This window comes from Polistes canadensis, unplaced genomic scaffold (genome assembly GCF_001313835.1).
Source record: "Polistes canadensis isolate GaletaPanama2010 unplaced genomic scaffold, ASM131383v1 scaffold_10, whole genome shotgun sequence".
NCBI lineage: Eukaryota > Metazoa > Arthropoda > Insecta > Hymenoptera > Vespidae > Polistes > Polistes canadensis.
Window position 1 is genome coordinate 211482 of NW_014569557.1, and position 19808 is coordinate 231289.

Sequence of the window (19808 nt, forward strand, 5' to 3'; positions counted from 1 at the left end):
TTATTTGTATATAATGTTTCGAAGTATTTACACGTTTACGATTAAAAGATAAATTTTCAATTAAAAGTTATGACACGAATGAGATTTTCCTTTTGTATTATTATTATTATTACAGTTGAATCTTTTATTTATCTAAAATATAATGTTTGATTTCTTAAAGAAGATTTTTATTAAAATAATAATAATAATAATAATAATATATAGTAATAAAGTTAATATGCTTTTGATTAAACAAAATTCTATTTCCTCGTTCAAATAACAAAGTGAAAATGTCGTGCAAAGCCACGTAAAAGGGCGTAACATAGAGCAATTGGTTGTGTTTTTCTGCGAAAGGAATAGTTACGGTAGAATTCTGATAGACGTAACACAAGTGATACAAATACAGGTGATAGTAGTCAGACGCATTGAGCGTGGAAAAAAAAATATATATATATGAAAGAAAGAAAGGAAGAAAAGAGGAACGAAAGAAATAAAAATCGTACACTCGTATATAGATTTTATTTGTATAACGTGTGTGTTATCTTATTTTTTTTGTTTGTTTTTTTTTTTTTTTTATTGTTGTTTCGTTTAATTGTAAGATTCCACAAACGTGTTCATTAAAGTCGGGAAATAACCGTTAACTCGTTATTTATTACTAAGAGTATATGAAATTTATCAAACTTACGTGTAAGCACTTATGGGGTTATACGTTACGTTGTTTAATACTCGAATAAAAACTTTCATTAAATCGTTGATATGTTTTTTAAACAAAACCAAGAACTGAAACTTCAGTTTTATAAGATCTATAACATTTTTTTTCATTTACCAGATAATTACATTCTATCAATATATTCCTGATTTTTTCTATTAACTTTCTGCAATGTTAGAAAAAGTTATTTATTATATCAATGAGAGAGATTTACCATTTAAACAATATTTTTTTCAAATAAATATTTCTTTCTTATTATTGAAATCAAATATTTGGCCTTAAAAACCATAATATCACAATGAAAAACAAAGTATGCATAATATCTAGATAATTACACTCTATTAATTTATATCCCATGGTTTCTTCAATTAACTAAATTAACCTAAAATAAAAATGACCATAAATAAAATAACATTAAATCAAACTTCCCTATATCCGTTACTAAAACGAGACAAATTCATCCCTGAACAAATTAATCATTTCTTTGTTGTTTTCAACAATAAAATAACATTTGAATTATTTCTTTCCTTCGTTTCTTGTTTTTAAGAAAATTTGAAAATATTCAAAAAACGTTGACTATTTGTAGATAATATCTGCTCTATGGTATCTCATGCTCTATTTAATTAATATCATTAAGACCACGAACGTAGTCTCTGGTGTTAGTTAAATCACATAAGCCTAACATAACTAACATAAGTATACTTATATGGTGGGTGTGTTCAGTGAAAGAGAATCTCGAGTGGTTTTATATTGAACGATATATATCTACGTGTATATCTTTCAAGCCATCTAACTAACTGGAAATAATGGAAATATTTTTAAAGGCGTTCACCATTCCTCTTCCTTTTACTCTTTGGTGTTACGTATTCGATTTATAACAAGTACAAAGCATATGGATACATTTTCACACGACGAGAAATCACTGACTGACCTCCCTTTTCAACCTGACCCACATAACTACTGGTCAGGGTCACCCTATCGGTTATCGACTTCTTATTATTATCCTATAATACGATTCCTATTGTTTTATTTTATCGACAATCATTAATGTCGGCTTTATGTGAAAACTAGAATCAATTTCAATTACATTTACTATCCACTGAGATGTAACTCTATTTTGAAATAATCCAATTTTCTTATCTACCTTCTTTTTCAATTATTTTGTAATTATTTAAAATTTTTGTAATTAGGTATATTTAATCTTCTTAATATTTTTTAATTATAATATTTTGTATTTTTTAGTAAAAGGTTTATACAGGGAGATGTGGATAATTTTATATATACAAAATTATTGTTTTATATAATCATTTGTAATTTAAAATTAAAATTGAAATTATTGTTGCGAGTGTTGATACAAAAAAAAAATAAATTGATTAATAGTTATCGAAATTAAAAAAATTATGAGAAAGTGTTAATAAATTTGTAAAAATATTTCAAATATTCGATTCTCTCTCAATCCAATGTACACAGATATAAATTTATAATCAAAGTTTATTTGATCTATTCAACAAGAGTGAAATTTTAACATAAGAGACAAATTATAAGATAGGAAAGAATCGGTGCTTTTAAAGTACCTGATGTTTAAACGTTTCGAGAGAAGAAACGAATGAAAGTTCAATCACGTTTGAATTTCTCTCTGGCTGTTTTCTCTAAACCATTTACGCGTTCCTCGTTCGGATTTATCTACACGTGTGCATATACGCGTGTGTGTATGTTTGTACATATATATATAAGATATTATATTTGCAAATAAAAAATCGGTACGTCACGAATCTGACTACTTTTACGTGCAATGTTTGTCGGATACCATTTATTTTATCGAAGAATTATTCTTAAACTTACGTGCAAACTTGCAAATGAAAAGAATACGAATCCGTATATGTATACATATATATATATATAAAAAAAAAGAAAAAGAAAGAAATACAATTCTTGGTATAATTCTGTTTGTTTTTTTTTCGAATTTATATCTATGGTATAACGAATACGAACTATAATCGTGAAAGTGAATCACGCGAAGTGAAAATTTTCTCGTGCATATGATTTTCTTTTTATTTATATTTTTATAATTTTTTTTTGGTTTTGTTTTTTTTTTTTCTTATTTTAATTAAATCTAATTTTTATTTAGGAATGGCAGAGAAAAAGATCGTTTGTTATTATACTAATTGGTCGATATATCGACCGGGAACAGCAAAATTTTCTCCACAAAATATTAATCCATATTTGTGCACCCATTTGATTTATGCTTTCGGTGGTTTCACCAAGGACAATGCATTGAAACCTTTCGATAAATACCAGGACATCGAGAAAGGTATAATTTTACTTTCGATATGGTTTTTTTCATTGCAATTTAATACTAAAAGAAATAAAGGATGATTGTAAACTTGTACGAATGAATTCAGGTGGTTATGCTAAATTCACGGGACTGAAAACTTATAATAAAAATTTAAAGACCATGTTAGCGATCGGTGGTTGGAACGAAGGTTCCAGTAGATTTTCACCGATGCTTGCCGATCCAGCCAGGAGGAAAGAATTAGTTAAGAATTCGATTAAGTTCCTCAGGCAAAATCATTTCGATGGCCTTGATCTCGATTGGGAGTATCCGGCTTTTAGGGACGGTGGAAAACCTCACGATAAAAATAATTATGCCAATTTCGTACAAGTAAGTATAATATAAAACGGACAAAATTTTTTTTTAATATTGTACACATAGTACAAACAAATTGACAAATTATTTCAAAATAATTTTTTTTTCAAAAAAACAGTCCTCCCGAAATTATTTTACGAATTAGCAAATTAATTTCTATACAAGTGGATAATATTTTTAACAATTAATATGAACACACGTTACGAAATTATAATATACCTAACATGAGATATAATCAACACAAGTTTTAAATTTAATTATTTTTCAAAAAGGAACTTTACGAAGAGTTTGAAAGAGAATCTAAGAAAACTGGAAGACCACGATTATTATTATCAATGGCTATGCCTGCTGGTATAGAATACATTGACAAAGGTTACGATGTTCCTCGTTTGAATGAGTATCTTGATTTTATAAATCTTTTATCTTACGATTATCATTCAGCATACGAACCCGCGGTAAATCATCATGCACCTCTTTATCCTTTGGAAGAGGACAATGAATATAATTATGACAGTGAATTAACAATAGTAAGAATTTTTTATTCAACGATACTTAAATTTATATCAATTTTAAAAATCTCAAAAATTTGATTAATATTATTTAAAACGTCTCAGAATTATACGATCAATCATTTAATACAAAGTGGAGCATCAGCGGAAAAAATTATATTAGGAATACCAACTTATGGTCGTTCGTATACATTGTTTAACGAAGATGCAACAGATTTGGGATCACCGGCTGATGGTCCAGGTATTGAAGGTGACGATACACGTGAAAAAGGATATCTAGCATATTACGAAGTTAGTATTTTAAATGAAAATACTATGACACACGTTGAAAAGTTATAAGTTTATTATTCTAATTCAAAAATTTTCTAATACTATGTCGAAAAATAAAATTGAGTTTGATCGAAAAGAATTATTTTTGTAAGCTCAAAACTTTTCAACCAACTCACTTACAATTACTATAATCAAAAATATATCAAATATATATGAGCCGTTTATTTTGAAAGTTGCATAAGACACTTTTTCAAAAAAAACTGAGTTAATGGTAACACTAATTACAACTGAACGGTATCTTTTCATTTTCATTAAAAAAAAAAAAAAGAAAAAAAAAGTGACTTATGCCACTTTCAAAATAAACGGCTCATATATATATATACATAAATAAAAAAAAAAAAAAGATAAAATCTAAGTAAAATATAAAGTAAAATAATTCGCGTAATACGAGTACTTTGACTATGTAGATTTGTGAAAGTATCACAAATTCGGATGATTGGGAAGTAATGCATCCCAATCCGAAAGCAATGGGACCGTATGCTTTCAAAGGTAATCAATGGGTTGGTTATGACGATGTTAATATCGTTCAATTGAAGGCTCGTTTTATAAACGAGAGAAATCTGGGTGGTATGATGTTCTGGTCAATTGACAACGATGATTTCCGTGGAAAGTGTCATGATCGGCCGTATCCTTTGATAGAAGCCGGTAAAGAGACACTTTTAATCGAAGACACGTAAGTAATATTTTCGTTTATATTTTGAATAATAAACAATTAACACATTGCGGACCGTCAACTTTCCTGAAAATTTATCTCATGTGGTACCGGCTATTGTTTTGAAAGTGGATGTGAAAGTAAAACAATACAAATAAATTAATTATTTCTCTCGTCTCCAAAAATAAAATTATTAATAAATAAGTATCGTAGGGAAATTGGACATTAAAAATAACTAGAACTTAGTTTTGATTTATTGGACGTTTCGTCCTTTTATTGGGACTTCTTCAGCAACTTAATTTCTAAAGTTTAATCAAGTTATAATTCTCTAAACTTAGTTTAGATGTTTAGTTTTTCGAATATTACAAGAATGTATGTCTGCTCAAATGAAAAAGACGCTGAACTTTAGAGATTAATTATTAAAATATAAATAAACTTGAATAAATTTCATTTATTATTCCACTCTTAATATTTATTAAAGAAAAAAGAATATATATATATTATTTTTCTTATTTCTTTTTTTCTTTTTTTGTTTATCTTTTTTAACACCAGTTAACTCGTGACCGGTCCGCAATCTGTTAACACAATATAACATTAACATTATTCTTAATTATTTAACAGAAGTAACGTTGCTCAAAAACCGAAATCAACGGATTCTCGTAAAAAATTACGCAGTCAGGGAACATCGAGTAATTCTTTACGTCGAAAAGCAAATTCGAATGTTAGAAGGAGTACAACAACTTCAGCTCCAGTGAGAAGAAAACAAGTTACGACCACTTCTAAACCGAAATATCGTACGATTTCACGAACGAAATTAACCGAGGAGGATGAGGGAGAAGGGGAGGAGGAAGATGATCGAGAACTTGAAAGACGATCTTACAATCCTTCATTCGTCGAAGAGAAAAATGAGAGTGGTAATGCTGTTAGAAATACTGATAAGAAAAAAAGATCACGAAACAGGAGTAAAACGCGAAATCGATCGTCGACTGGTAGACGTAGGAAACCAGGAAGAAATGAGGAAAATGAAAATGTGAAACATTCGACGAGTGAATCTTTGAGTAACAAATTGACGACACCTGAACCACCGACTACACCTGATCCTGGAACTGGTTGGTCGAATAATATCTAATTTCTTGATCACATATTTATCAGAATTTATCTGAATTGTTGAATTGTTTGTTTGCATTTATTTTTTTGATTTTATTAGATTTTAAATGCGAAGACGAAGGATTTTATCCTCACCCACGTGAATGTAAAAAATATTTCTGGTGTCTCGACAGTGGTGCTGCTGGTTTGGGATTGGTTGTTTATCCATTCACTTGTCCTGCGGGTAAAATAAATGTCCCATTTTTTGAAATGTTTCTTTAATTGATATCATTTTTATTTATTTTCAATGATTTTATTTGAATACACAGGTTTGGTATTTAACAAAGCTGCTGATTCTTGTGATTATCCACGTAACGTAGCTTGTCCTAAAGCAAAAACAACTCAAACGACAACAAGAGCACCGATCACAGCAGCAACCAGTCGTACAACTTATTTGCACAGTACAACGCAACGTACAACTACAGCTAAATTGGATTCCGAGGAAGATGAAGAATATTATGACGATGAAGAAGAAGAAGAAGAAGAAGTGGGTAACGCAGAAGAAGAAGAAGAAGAGGAAGAGGAGGAGGAAGAAAAATTGAAACCCAAAATAACTTCGACCATGAAACCACTTCAATATAAAACCATAACTAGAAATAAACCCAGTACTACAACAGCGAGTACAACCAATAGGACAACGTCAAGACCAGAGAAGGAAGAAGATTTTAAAAATGGCGATCTTGCAGATGAGGAAGATCCTAAAGTGATCAAAGAATTGATTAATTTAATCAGAAAAGCAGGTTAGATTTTCTTCTTCTTCAAAAAAAAATAGAAAACGCGTTGCAAATATTATATATGTGATTAATTATTAATAATTTAATAAAATCATTTTTTATTTTACGATAGGTGGTATCGAAGAATTAGAAAAACAATTACATCTTCAACAAAAGGGTTCCGGTACATCATCAAATAACGATCCTGTAACCCCAGCAACAATCAGTCGTACATTGTACGAACGTGTTCTGAATCGGCAAGCTAGCAAAATAGTTTCGGGATACTCTGAAAACCTTGATTACAAAAATGGGCCTGGTAGGGCTCAATTTGAAGGTTTGGATGAAATTCCTGAAGTAAAGAGTCTCAGGAGAGCACAGAAACCACAATATGTTACAATCGAGAGACCTAAGTAATTAAATGTTGTTCACTTTGAAATTGAAATTTGTATAAAAAAAAATAAGCTAAGTTAATTTTTAGGGTATCAACGAATGCACCACAATTGGAGGATGAAGTAACTAACAATAATGATGATGGTAATGATGATGATGATGATGATGATGTAGAAGAGGATTATGACGAATTGGAAGATTACAACACGAACGTAGCTTCCTCCGAGGATGAAACTATCAGCAATCCATCAGAAATTAGTACCTCGACTCAACGAGTAACACCAAATTATGTTAATATTCGACGCAATCGATTTTCTACGACCACGTCCAAGTAAGCCTAACGAAATAATGCAAATAACAAATTAATAATAATAATAATAATACTTATATATATATATATTATATAAATATTTTAGAAATGAAAATGACGTAGAAGAGAAAGCTGATAACGCGGAAGAGGAGATTCCGATTCGCCGAAGACGTCCCAACGGGTCAACCAAGTAAACAACAACAAAATCAATAAAAATATAATATAACACTCATAAAATTATTCTTGAAATCATTTATTTTATATTTTATTTTCCTTTTTAATATTTCTCTCTTGTAGAAATCAAGATAAGGAATCCGAACATAATTCAAAACCATTCCGCACGCGTACGAGATACAGGTAAATAAATGCAAACTATTATCTTCTGTAACAAAAAAAAAAATAAACATTAAAAATTAGAATATTTTCAAGATAATTTAAATGAATGAAAAATTTTAGGAACACGGAAGTTAATAAGAACGTTGAGGAATCATCGGAACGATTGGATTTGAATGGGAAAGTAATTCAAGGAACGCGACAAACGGATCATCATGAAATTAACACGCAACCAACGACCAAATCTAGGTTTTTACAAAAAAAAAAAACGTTTCAATCGTCAAATTATTATTATTAACATTGTAAGAAATCTTGTCAATGTTTTTAAATATATATGTTACAGATATATCAATATACAACGTTTCCGAAGTACAACGCAGAAAAATTTGGCCGATAGCACTGATAATTCTAGGATTGATGAAATAACGACGGAGAGAACAACTGTTCAAAATAAAATTGATAAGGATGAAGATATTACAACGACTTCTACGAATCCAGTGATATTTTCAACGATATCATCAACTACAACGACGTCAACAACAGAAGCATCAACTACGACAGAGCCCAGTTTGCCCTCAGTATCCTCGGTTACATCCATTTATTCATCATCATCATCATCATCATCATCATCATCATCATCATCATCATCATCATCATCATCAACTAGTACAAGTACGAATAACGAAGCTACAACCATCAAGATAAATCCTGTCGAAGAAACATCTATAGTATACAATCTTAACAACAACAACAACAACAAGAATAATTTGATACCGTCAATAACGACGACTGATTCCCCTGTTAAACTCGTTGAAGAATCAGCTACGGAAATCCTTTTGACGACAGCACCAGCGAGCCCAAGTCCAGGTACACCATCAATATTGTCTACAACCAGGCTAATAGCTACGGTATCGCAGCCACGACCATTCGGATTTACTCGGAGAAGATTGGGTAGTGTCACTGCTGATGTAACAACGACACCATTAGCCCCATCGATCGATCAATCTAGATCATCTAAGGTGAGTATAACGTCGCGAAATTCGACCCGATCGAGCTCGTTTCTGATAGGAAGAGGTCGATTAAGAACAAGACAGGATTCGTCTACTCGTATTTCCGACAATAAACGGATTATTACTGAACAAGAACAACTCGATAATCAAGCAACTTCCGAAGAAACTTTAAACAAACCAAGAGAGATTATTGCAAGTAGATCAACTAGGCCTAATAATAACAAACGTAAAGGAATAAATAGATATAATTCATCGACGAGCAATCCTATAAACGAAGACATATCGAAAAATACGATATCCCGTAGACGAACTCGTACAACAGAATCCCCCCCAAGTACTACTACTATTAAAACAATCGTTGACAATTCCAATCCAAGAAGAAGGTATCGTCGTCCTTCCATACAATCCACCACGGAAACTACCAAATCTAACGAACTCGAAGACAGTCCAATCGTTAGAATTACGCAAGGGTATAATAGCAGAAGTAAAAAGTTTCGATCTAAATCGGATGTCAACTTGGATAAGGACGATAATGAAAAGATAACGAACATCAGAGTTTTCAAACAATCCTCGCCGAGTATTAATAAAGAACTGTATGGAAGAACAAGGAATCCTAATAAAAGGAATTACGTGGATATTGAACAGGTAACTCAAAAGATTAACGTGTCAACAGATAATAACGAACAAATTTCTGTTCCTGTCAACGTCACGACAATTACTACTACGACAGCTATGACAACTATTAAAGAAATTGAACAAAGTACAACTGATGATAACTTATTTAATACTGTTCGAATTACTGACAATGATACAATCAATACCATAACCAATGATTTCGATGCGTCATCCACGCCAACTGTTACGGAAATCGAAGAAAGTAATACGAGCGTTCAACCAGGACCAGAATTTGATACGATTGCGTCGACTTATTACATTACCGAATCCACAACTGAAAGTAATACTATATCTACGGATAATAACGTCTCTTACGAGACCAGTTTTAATCCGGAAGAGATATATACCACTCCAAATATTATCATTCAATCGATTTCTCCTTCGATTTACGAAAACACGGAAATAAATAATAATAACGAAACGAATTTAGATACGGTCGAATCATCCGAAAAAAAGCTTACCAATCAAAGAAGAAAAAAAGTTATTCTTAGGAGAAGGCCTGTAACGGTTAATAGTAACAATAACACTTCTTCAACGTCATCGATACAAATGGAAGATAATAAAAAATATCAAGTAAACCGTAGACGAAAAGTATTGAAACGTATACGATTGTTAAATGGCAAATCTTCTACAATATCTTTAGAAAATTCTTCTTCTTTTTCTCAAGAAGAAGAATTAAGTTCATCCTATTCAGAAGCATCTTCCGAAACGAATATTTTCCAATCAGACGATACGACTGATCCAATTTCTACAGAATTACAATCAGAAGAAATACTAGAATCTGAAAATGTTACCGAAAATCTTTCAACCTTTGCTACCGAATTTCCAAACGTAATTGATTATACTTTGACCGATCAATCGTCAGATAGTAATTTAGAAACATCAACAATGACAACAGAAAGTACGAAAGATGATTATTTTATTTCCAATTCAACGACAATTCAATCAACAATAATGGATGAAACGATTACAGAAACTTTGACGTCAACAACGGAATCTATGTTTCCTGAAAATGATGATCTTTATTCGACTGTAATAACAACAGAAACAACTATAACACCACCAACCACTTACGTAGATAACACATTTGATCCAGAAGAAACTCGATTGGCTAGAGAAAATGTAACTGCTACTGTTCAAACAACTACCACCACACCATCCTTCTCAGGAAATTTGGAAGAGTCTCAAGTTTATAGCAGATCTTCTTCCTCTGAAACGAGATACGTGAGAAAAAAATTTCTTCGCAAACGTCCAGTATTGTTGCCGGAAACACCGAACAGCAGATATGCTTTAATTTCAAGGCCATATAATCGTACGTTATCTACGACCGAGAGAAACGAGATTGACGTTAATCAACTTTCCAAACGTAGGAAGAGTTTGTTCGTTCGTCGTCGACCTGTTTCATCGACTACGAGAACTACGGAAGGGTTGGAAATTAACAATGAAGATATTAATGAAACGGAAGAGGAAGAGGTACAAGAGGATGATGATGTTGATGATACTACTACGAAGGATATCATAAGCAGTGCATCTGTTGAGAACGAATCTTTAGAATTTTGGAAACATTATACGATACCTGCTGATAGATTGGCCAATCAAAGACCATCACCACCACCTTCCTCGGATCAAATTAAAAATACATATTTAACAACCGAACCATCGGTAACAACATATCCAACTGTAATAAAAGAAACCGAGGAATTCGAGAAGGATGATAGTAAGATATCTGGTAATGTAAATAAACCACGATACGTAACAATCAATCGTAGACCAGAATCACGACGAGCATACAAAGTTCCGAATTCGATTAAAAATGTGGACAACGTTAAAGAAGAAAATATATCAACTACGGAAAGAATATTATTGTCAGGTAAACGATGGTATCCCATTGATGATTCTTCGCCGGAAGAAACGGAAGATAATCCGGAGACCAAGGAAGCAACGAGATTGAAATTCAATGGGTATCGTCAAGCAAGAGCACGTTATCGAAATTACGAAGAAAAATTACAGAAGGATAGAATCAACAAAGAAACGGATACAACACCTTCGTATTTCGAATATACAACGTCGAGTTTGAGATCCCGTTATCAAACGAAACGTCCAATCACACCGGTTGAAGTTCCGGTTACTGAGACCCTAATACCTGCTAAGAAATTTGATTACGCGGCTGATGCTTTTCATAGGAAACAACAATCTTTAAGGACAACAACTCCACAACACTATGATGACGAGGAAGAAGAATCTACGATGAAATATAAAAATGAAGATAATTCTGAGATACAAAATCTCGTTGATTCCGAACGAACGACGATCCCATCATCAAACAAACCATTGGTTACCAGATTGGTAACTTCTATTGCTGAATCTGGAACCACTGAGAGACAAAAGATTTTGATCAAAACTAAATACTCGTCTTTAACATCTACCACGAGAATACCTGTCCAAAATGTGATCACTAAAAACATTGATTATCCTTCGACGACACAATCGTTCAAAATATTGAACGTTGATTCAACGAACGATCAAACAGTCACAACACTCGACGATTCAATCAACGAAATTCGTCCTGCGATCGAAACTTCGACTCTTCCTATAGAAAGCGAATTTCTATATCGTGGAAACGGACGATTCACTACGGAATCCCATGAATCATCGACCATACCAATCGAATCGGTCTTCAGCAATCTTATTGCTGGACCTAAGGAACATTAATCTCGATTTATTCTTATTATTAATAATAATTAACGACGAAAGAAACAATTAACGAAGAAACGATTCGATATTATTATTATTATTATTATTAGATAAATAGAAAAATAATAATTAATAATCAAACACAAAAATCAATATTTAATATCATTTCAATTTATCATTCGTTCTTCGTAACCAATGCAGACTGAAGTTACAGTATTCAATAATTTACTTTATCATCCACAAACGACTATTAACTAGACTATAACTCGACATTAATCATGATAATCATACCTACGAGAAAACGAACAACAAAATCATGAAAAATGAGATAAACGTGTCATTTGAAAAATTCATCGTATATATATATATATATATACCATAAAATAAAATAGGGAACGTTTAGACGGGTTCCTTAAAATTATTGTTCAAACAACGATCGAATAAAAATTCATCTAAATTCTATTAAATGCAACAGGGAACATTAGACAGATTCCCAGGATTATGAGAATGATCGTACACGTTCTAACGAATAGCGATGATTCATCGTCATGCATTTATCCTGCAAGCAAATGAAATATCCTCCATGAATTACCAAGCAAATATCAAAGACCATTCCTTTCTTTGTCTTCTTTCTCTTTTCCTTCCTAACTGATAAAAAAAAAGAAAAAAAAAAACTATAATTTAATAAATTAACATAAAAGAGAAATAAGCGAAGGAGACTTTGAACCAAAAAAAAAATAAAGAAAGAGAAAGAGAGAGAGAGAGAAGGAGAGAGAAAAAGAGAAGAAGGACCTTGGCAAGGATAAAATTCAATTAAAAGCACCCTGCCTTCTGATTTTCAGGTCGCCAACTCGGATACGCCAAGGCTACCAACCTTAAAGGAACTCATTGGTTATCAAACATACGATTATACGACAACACCTTCTTCAGTATTCTTAAATTTACTTCTTAATCTTGATAAAAATGTGGAACTTGATCTGCAAAATGTTGAAAATGATGAAATTAAATCAAACGTCGAAACGATCAAGACAAACCTTTACGAATCGATTGACGATGCTGATAAGAATAAATCCTTCAGTCACAAACTTACTGACATATTTAAGGAACACGAGACAGAGGACAATGACATCGATGATAAATCTTTGATAGAAAAACATAGAAAAACTAGAATCGATCATGGTGCTTCTTCAACGACGACATTAAAACCAACAACAATGCGGGGTACTCCGATCATAATTTCAACACCCAAGACAATAACTCGAGGCTTTTATGTGACTAAAGGGGATATCGAAATGACCACGATAATGAATCCAACGAAAGAAATATTAATGGAAAATACTGATTCTAATGTAACGAATAACGGGACGATTCTATCGAAGAAGATTAACGAAGAAGATAATAATATTTTGACGACTGATTTATCTAAAGATAATTCGATCACGAGTAGAACAACATTTGCTGATTCGAATGATCAATATTCAGAATATTCAAACGTTCTTACTAAATTGGAACAAACAACGCCATTAATAATGATTGAAAATATTAATCAGGAAGTAAAACAAAATGATCAAAATTTGTTTGTTGTTAAAAATGTTTTATCTACACCGAGAAGAAGAAAAATTGAATACAATGATGTTACCACTCCATTTTATAAATCTCGTACAAATTTAATAGCAGATACAACGACTGAATTGAATAGAAATACAGAAACCAAGATAGTACCAATGGATTATACTGTATCAAACGAATCTGGTAATACTGAATTTGATATAACAATACCAGAGACAATAACTCCAATGATAAACACTTTAAATACACCTATGATTGCAAATGACAATGATCGAGAAGAAAATATAATTGAACTCGAAAATGTTTCGATAAATTCATCGACAAAATTAACAAGTGATCGAAGTGAAATCGATCCTGTTGTTTCTGACAAAAGTATTGTAATATCTGATCATGGTTTAGAAACAACAACTACAAAATTTGATTTAACAACACCATATTCTGTAGGAACTTTTGAAACGACTACAGCAAGAGAAGAAATAGATGTTACGAATTGGAATAATGTGGAAACAACAACAATTATTAAAGAAAATGAAAATGTTATCACAGATACAACAATCCAAGAAAGATTAACCAATGTCGAAGATAAAATTGTTTCTAAATCCGATCGAAATGTCCAACAAACAAAAATCCTTTCCACGAGTACAATTGTTCCTTCCTCAATTTTATTACCTTCACAAACTCCTACAACTATTCCGAGTAATCAAGAAAAGAATATTAATCGTCGACGACAAAGACAAAGAATAATTGTTCTTAATAATCAATATGGTCAAAGAAAAAGACAGAATTTAAATCGTCGAGTAATACAAGTCGAAGATCAATCAGACAACCCTAAACGTGTATTAGTATACCGTAAGAGACAACGTAGACCCATTAACAATAATTCTTTCACCACAGTAGCAAGTAATTCGGTAACCATCAATGATGTTGGATCCAAAATGATTGATAATAAAACTCGAAGATCAAAATTGGTTATCAAGAGGCTGAAAATCAACCGTAAGGAACACAAGGAAGAAGAAAAAGAAGAAGAGGAAGAAGAAAGTGTCCCATTGGAGAAAACAAATACCCTTCGGGATTCTCTTATGGTCACGGAGTATACTGAAAGACCTGTGGACGAGGTCAGTGCTAATTTAAAAAGCGAATGAAAAAAAAAACAAAACAAAATCAATTCAAATTGACTCGAAACTTTTATTGCGAAGCTATAATTATCATCATCTTTGCATAATAAATCAACATGTTGAACATACATACTTCGCCTCGAGCTCTGTGCTAAAATAACGCTAAATTAGTCAAATCTTAGCTGCTCTACGGAAAAAGGGGGAAACAAATCCTTGTTTTTATCGCTGCCTCTTCTGCTCATGCTCCTAACTAAATCAAACAAGCAAAAAAAAAAAAAGAACCTCCACATATAAAGTTGGGAACAATCAATTCCAAGGTGCAGATTCAAACGCAAAAAACGAGATGAACAGCGTCGAGAGAAGGGAGAAGGACAAAATGATAATGCTGTGTTATTAAAGATGAAAAACTTGCCAGCGAACATTGGTCCTCTTATCTTCGCTGTTTTCGGTTCTTCATTTGTTCTCTGGTTCTTCCTAGCATCAAAAATTAACACAATCAAGTTTTTTTTTCTCTTATCTGTCTCTTATATTATTTTTTTCAAAATGGTGCGCCGCACGTTTGACGCACCTGTTTTTTATTGGCGCCTAAGCTTATCTCGTTGTATCCTATCCAAGATGTGTCTTGTTTTATAATTGTTAATGCTTAGCCGACAAAGCACGTGACGATTAATTCCATTCATTGTCTTTTAACATACAATTATGCGAATGAAGCGTACAACTTGAGAGATCCTACGCGTTTGCTTTTGACATATGTATATGTTCTATAGTAATTCTAATTCTCTTTGTCTATTGATCTATCTGTGTCTATCCATCTCTCTCTTTCTCTCTTTCTCTCTTTCATACTTTCGGTCATCGTATGGCTTATTTTATACCATTCAGAAAAAACAAATACGATACACGTAGATGTTCAATGTTTTTATTCATGTATATAAATCCCATGTAATATAAAGGAAATTATATTCGTGTATTATTAATTTTGAAATATATTTATAAAATGAATAATTGCTCGTTGTGAACAGGGGGGCACTGTTTCGGGATCGTCTTCTAACCGGACGCCAGGAAGTATTCTGGCAAACAGAATAAGAAAACCAAATCCATCCTCGCTGTCGAGTATATTATCAACGAACAAACGTCCTACGGTACTACTAGGGGATAATCGAAAGAGTCGACCTAGTGAGACCACCCTTTCACCGACGACAACAATAGTCGGTGCGTTAGAAAAATATACAAATCCAAAAGAAATTTGAATAGGTTTTTCATGATCATTTTTTTTTTTTATGGCTAACCAATAAACAATGAAATTCGATCGAAATTTCACACAATTGGAAGTTCGATCGGCAAACAGATAATTTTCAGACGTAATGATCACTCAGGATCATTGTTTCAGAATTATTCGATGATGCAACCGTGAAGCCGGAACAATTCGTTATTAAGGAGGAAGATGAAAGGGCTGAGATAAGCGATCAAAATGGCCGAGCCCAAGAGCTCGCAGTTACACTGGCTGATCCGCCTACTTTGCAGTCTTCATCCAGCACCGGTACTCTACAATTATCAGAAACTTCACGTCCTCAATTCTTAATTTATTTAATATAAGATCGTGGGATCCAGGCATCTTGGCTGCTGCTGCTGCTGCTTTTATCTGTTTCTTTGTTTAATGTTTTTTTTAACTTCTTCTTCTTCTTTCTTTTTCTTTTTCCTTTTCTTTCAAGGATCATCTGGAATAACGCTATTCTTATTTATCTTTCTAACGTTGCATACGGAATTATTTTTCTTTATGTTATACGTAATTTACATTCGCTTATTTTCTTCCTCAGTAATTTCTTATCGTCTGTCTTTTAACAATATGCTAAGATTTAGAATCCTTTGAGTGTTACTTCAAAAGGATTCGATTATCTTCGTCGAAGATAAAATTATTGTATTTCTTCGTTACGAATCAACGTTGTATTTCTTCTTCTTCTTTTTTGACGAGACCTAAATGTGTTTCTTCCTATGTGTGTCTAATATTTATCATGGTACTACATGTTCTTTTTTTTTTTTAATTAATTATCCATCTTTGTCTCTATCATTTCTTCTTTATTATCTTTCTGCAATCGGTCCTTTTACTTCGGGATACTTTACGAAACTAAAACGTAAAATATCCGATCAATGTGTTATAATTAACATCAAAACAAATTGGTTAAAGCACACAAACCAATGAATTAATCTTCCAAAAAACGCATTTTAATCGCTATCTCATTTTTAATGACATCGTCACATTTCTCAATTGAATTATTACTATTTACGTTTTCATCCCTTTATTATTCGGAATACGTAATGGGTACTAATATAAATGGAACGCAACAAATTGAATGATCTTCTCTTCCATTTATCGTTAATCTCCTCCTTCTTATCATCATCATCATTATCATCATCATCGGACAAACAAAACGCTTCGTCTATTTTGCATTTATTTCGCGAAAAAAAAAAAATTCGGATTAATAAATAAGGTTGCACGATCAGGTCGAGTGCCGTTAAAGGATACCTTAAGACGCAGGATAAGCACGACGGTAGCACCGCGAACAGATTTCCCAAGAACTAGTTCGACGTCCTTGAGATTCAGCACAGTACCAAAGACACGACAGAAAACAACGAAGACGACTATGACGACGACAACGACAACGACGACGACGAATAAAAGGAAGGAAGGAACAACAAGAAGTTCGACAATTAGACCAAGAAGGCCACAAATTATTGATTATGATTATTACGAGGACGAGGATACACCGATTATTGAAAAAACAATGTACAATGGAAAATTATTTTTAACTAATAGCGGCACTATACGATGTCTCGATCAAGGAAACTTTCCTCATCCGATATCATGTAAAAAATTTATTACCTGCGCTAAAATGGTTAACGGGTTAATCATCGGCGCGGAATACACCTGTCCTCACAAATTATCCTTCGATCCGGTCGGCGGTATTTGTAATTGGTCTGCAGGACTTGGTTGCAAGGAATAAAACCGCGACTAGTTTCAAACGACCGTACGACACTTACTAAATGAATAGAAAAACTTCGAAACAACATTACGTCGGTGGTACCCTCTAGGGGGCGCCAATTTTCAAACAACCGAAGTTTATTATAAAACACGATAATTAACATAATATCTGTTCTCCAAATCGTTTAATTAACACGAACGAACGAATTTTTTTTTTTATAATTATTACTTTAACACACACACCATACACAACACAACATAAGGGGTGTCCTGACAATTTATAATTCGATCCAGTCGCTGGATTTAATTGTAGAAAATAAAGAGCGGATATTTTCAAATGATCAAACCATTCACGATACGTCAGCGCTCATTTAACAAAATGACGGTAATTTTCAAACGAAACGAAATTTACTTCGAAATAATATGTTTTTTTCTCTCAAAATCGTTTAACACGAACTAAAAAACGAATCGTTTTTTTTTAATAGTTATAATATCGTGCGTTATATCCTACGTAGCCATAGTTACATAAGTGACGACGAAGAATGGTGATATTACAATTATAGAATCTCTCGCTCTTTTGTAAATATTATAATATTTTAGTGTGTAAATATAGCGTGGGATATTAAAAGATTTCTCGTATAGGGTCGTGTTTAACGATTAAATAATAACTTATACGTGTACGTAGCGTTGTGCAATCGCTAGCCAATTAGGTCTACTCTACTATCTCTGTATAGAAAGAAAAGAAAATAAATAAATAAATAAATGATAATAATTAATGAATAAATATATGCACAACTGAACCTTTGTAATACTCGAAGCAGACAATTAGGTAATTGTGTCCGTGAATAATTATGTATTACATGTGTATTATGTAATCGTAATAATAAAAAAAAATAAATAAATAAATAAATATATACATTTATATATTATTTATCATATTCTATACACATAACACAATAACGGAAAATTAAAACTACAAAATATATATGCGTACACAACAAAATGCACAAATCTCTGATGTTTTTTTTTTTTCAAGATTTTCTTTATTTTTCTTACGCCCCCCCCCCCTTCATATATAATTATTATTTTTTTTGTTACTTATTTATATTTTTATCATATGATTCATTATTAAATCAATTGAATTAATTCTCAAAGGATGAAATCGGCAAAACAAAAAATATAGTAAAACGTAATGCGACATGCGAGACGATTTTTCGTGTGTTTGTGTGTATATGTTTTTGTGACGTTTAAATTAAATTAAAATAATATTTTAAATACAATAAAATAATATATAGAAGAAATATATTTTTGTTATTTAATATATAATATATATACGAAGTTTAAATAAAAATTGCTTAGGTGTGTATTTCTGTGTGTGTGTGTGTGTGTGTGGTATAACGCTATATTATTTAAAAAAAAATAGAAAGAACAATTCGTTTCCATTTGAAATATGTACACTCTTAATTCCCGTAATGCAATTAAAAGTTTACATATACACGTATTATGTGTGTATTTATATACATACATACATACATATAATATATTATATATTTTGCGCCGAAATAACATTTTTTTTCTTTTTTGATATTACGTATATTCGAATGTACTTACGTGTTCATGTGAAAATGCGTATTGTGTTTGTATCGTAGTATACTGTGTTCTTTAAAATATTGTTTTCTTTTTTTTTGTTTTTTTAAACATTCGTCTCTCGATAAAAAGCTTAAGATTTGAGAAATAATAAACTTATATAATGAAACTCTCAAAACACATTAAGACAAAAATATTGAGAAAGCGTTAAAATAGTCTCAAGCAGAAAAGAAAACTTGCAGTATACGTTTCTCGGTAAGTATTAATGCATTTCACACAATGAGCTTGTACATATAGGATGATGATTTGAAGAACGACGGTATGAGCTTTGACTATAATAATAGTAATAATAATAATAATAATATTAATAATAATAATAATAATAATAGTAATAATAGTAATATTAATAATAATAATATTAATATTAATAATAATTATAGTAATAATCATAATAATAATAATA

At 31.7% G+C, this 19808-nt stretch overlaps 3 protein-coding genes across 3 annotated transcripts in view; 2 read left to right on the forward strand and 1 right to left on the reverse strand.

The window, feature by feature from the left end:
• The window catches only part of LOC106793001 (serine-rich adhesin for platelets-like), a 21374-nt gene extending 9185 nt beyond the window's left edge, over positions 1 to 12189 (forward strand). Inside the window, exons 3-16 of the mRNA XM_014759556.1 lie at positions 2817 to 2999; positions 3091 to 3350; positions 3608 to 3862; positions 3950 to 4135; positions 4582 to 4847; positions 5448 to 5935; positions 6034 to 6156; positions 6242 to 6712; positions 6819 to 7095; positions 7164 to 7406; positions 7492 to 7575; positions 7683 to 7742; positions 7842 to 7967; positions 8062 to 12189. Coding sequence (XP_014615042.1) covers positions 2817 to 2999; positions 3091 to 3350; positions 3608 to 3862; positions 3950 to 4135; positions 4582 to 4847; positions 5448 to 5935; positions 6034 to 6156; positions 6242 to 6712; positions 6819 to 7095; positions 7164 to 7406; positions 7492 to 7575; positions 7683 to 7742; positions 7842 to 7967; positions 8062 to 12115 — 7076 coding nt within the window. The 3' untranslated portion in view covers positions 12116 to 12189. The remainder of the gene's footprint in view (positions 1 to 2816; positions 3000 to 3090; positions 3351 to 3607; positions 3863 to 3949; positions 4136 to 4581; positions 4848 to 5447; positions 5936 to 6033; positions 6157 to 6241; positions 6713 to 6818; positions 7096 to 7163; positions 7407 to 7491; positions 7576 to 7682; positions 7743 to 7841; positions 7968 to 8061) is intronic.
• The window catches only part of LOC106793004 (differentially expressed in FDCP 6 homolog), a 34971-nt gene extending 17235 nt beyond the window's left edge, over positions 1 to 17736 (reverse strand). The window contains exon 1 of the mRNA XM_014759559.1: positions 17660 to 17736. The gene's annotated coding sequence lies outside the window, so the exon portion shown is untranslated. The remainder of the gene's footprint in view (positions 1 to 17659) is intronic.
• On the forward strand, positions 12916 to 18946 carry LOC106793003. Its single transcript, XM_014759558.1, has 4 exons — positions 12916 to 14781; positions 15801 to 15990; positions 16169 to 16318; positions 17281 to 18946. The coding sequence occupies exons 1-4, from the start codon at positions 13312 to 13314 to the stop codon at positions 17778 to 17780; spliced, it is 2310 nt and encodes a 769-aa protein (XP_014615044.1). The 5' UTR covers positions 12916 to 13311; the 3' UTR covers positions 17781 to 18946.
• Positions 18947 to 19808: the final 862 nt, after the last annotated feature.

Coding starts and splice junctions, on each gene's coding strand:
- LOC106793003 (XM_014759558.1), top strand. CDS start 13,312: ATGCGGGGTACTCCGATCATAATTTCAACACCCAAGACAATAACTCGA. Junction 14,782..15,800: donor CTGAAAGACCTGTGGACGAG/GTCAGTGCTAAT, acceptor CGTTGTGAACAG/GGGGGCACTGTTTCGGGATC. Junction 15,991..16,168: donor ACCGACGACAACAATAGTCG/GTGCGTTAGAAA, acceptor TCATTGTTTCAG/AATTATTCGATGATGCAACC.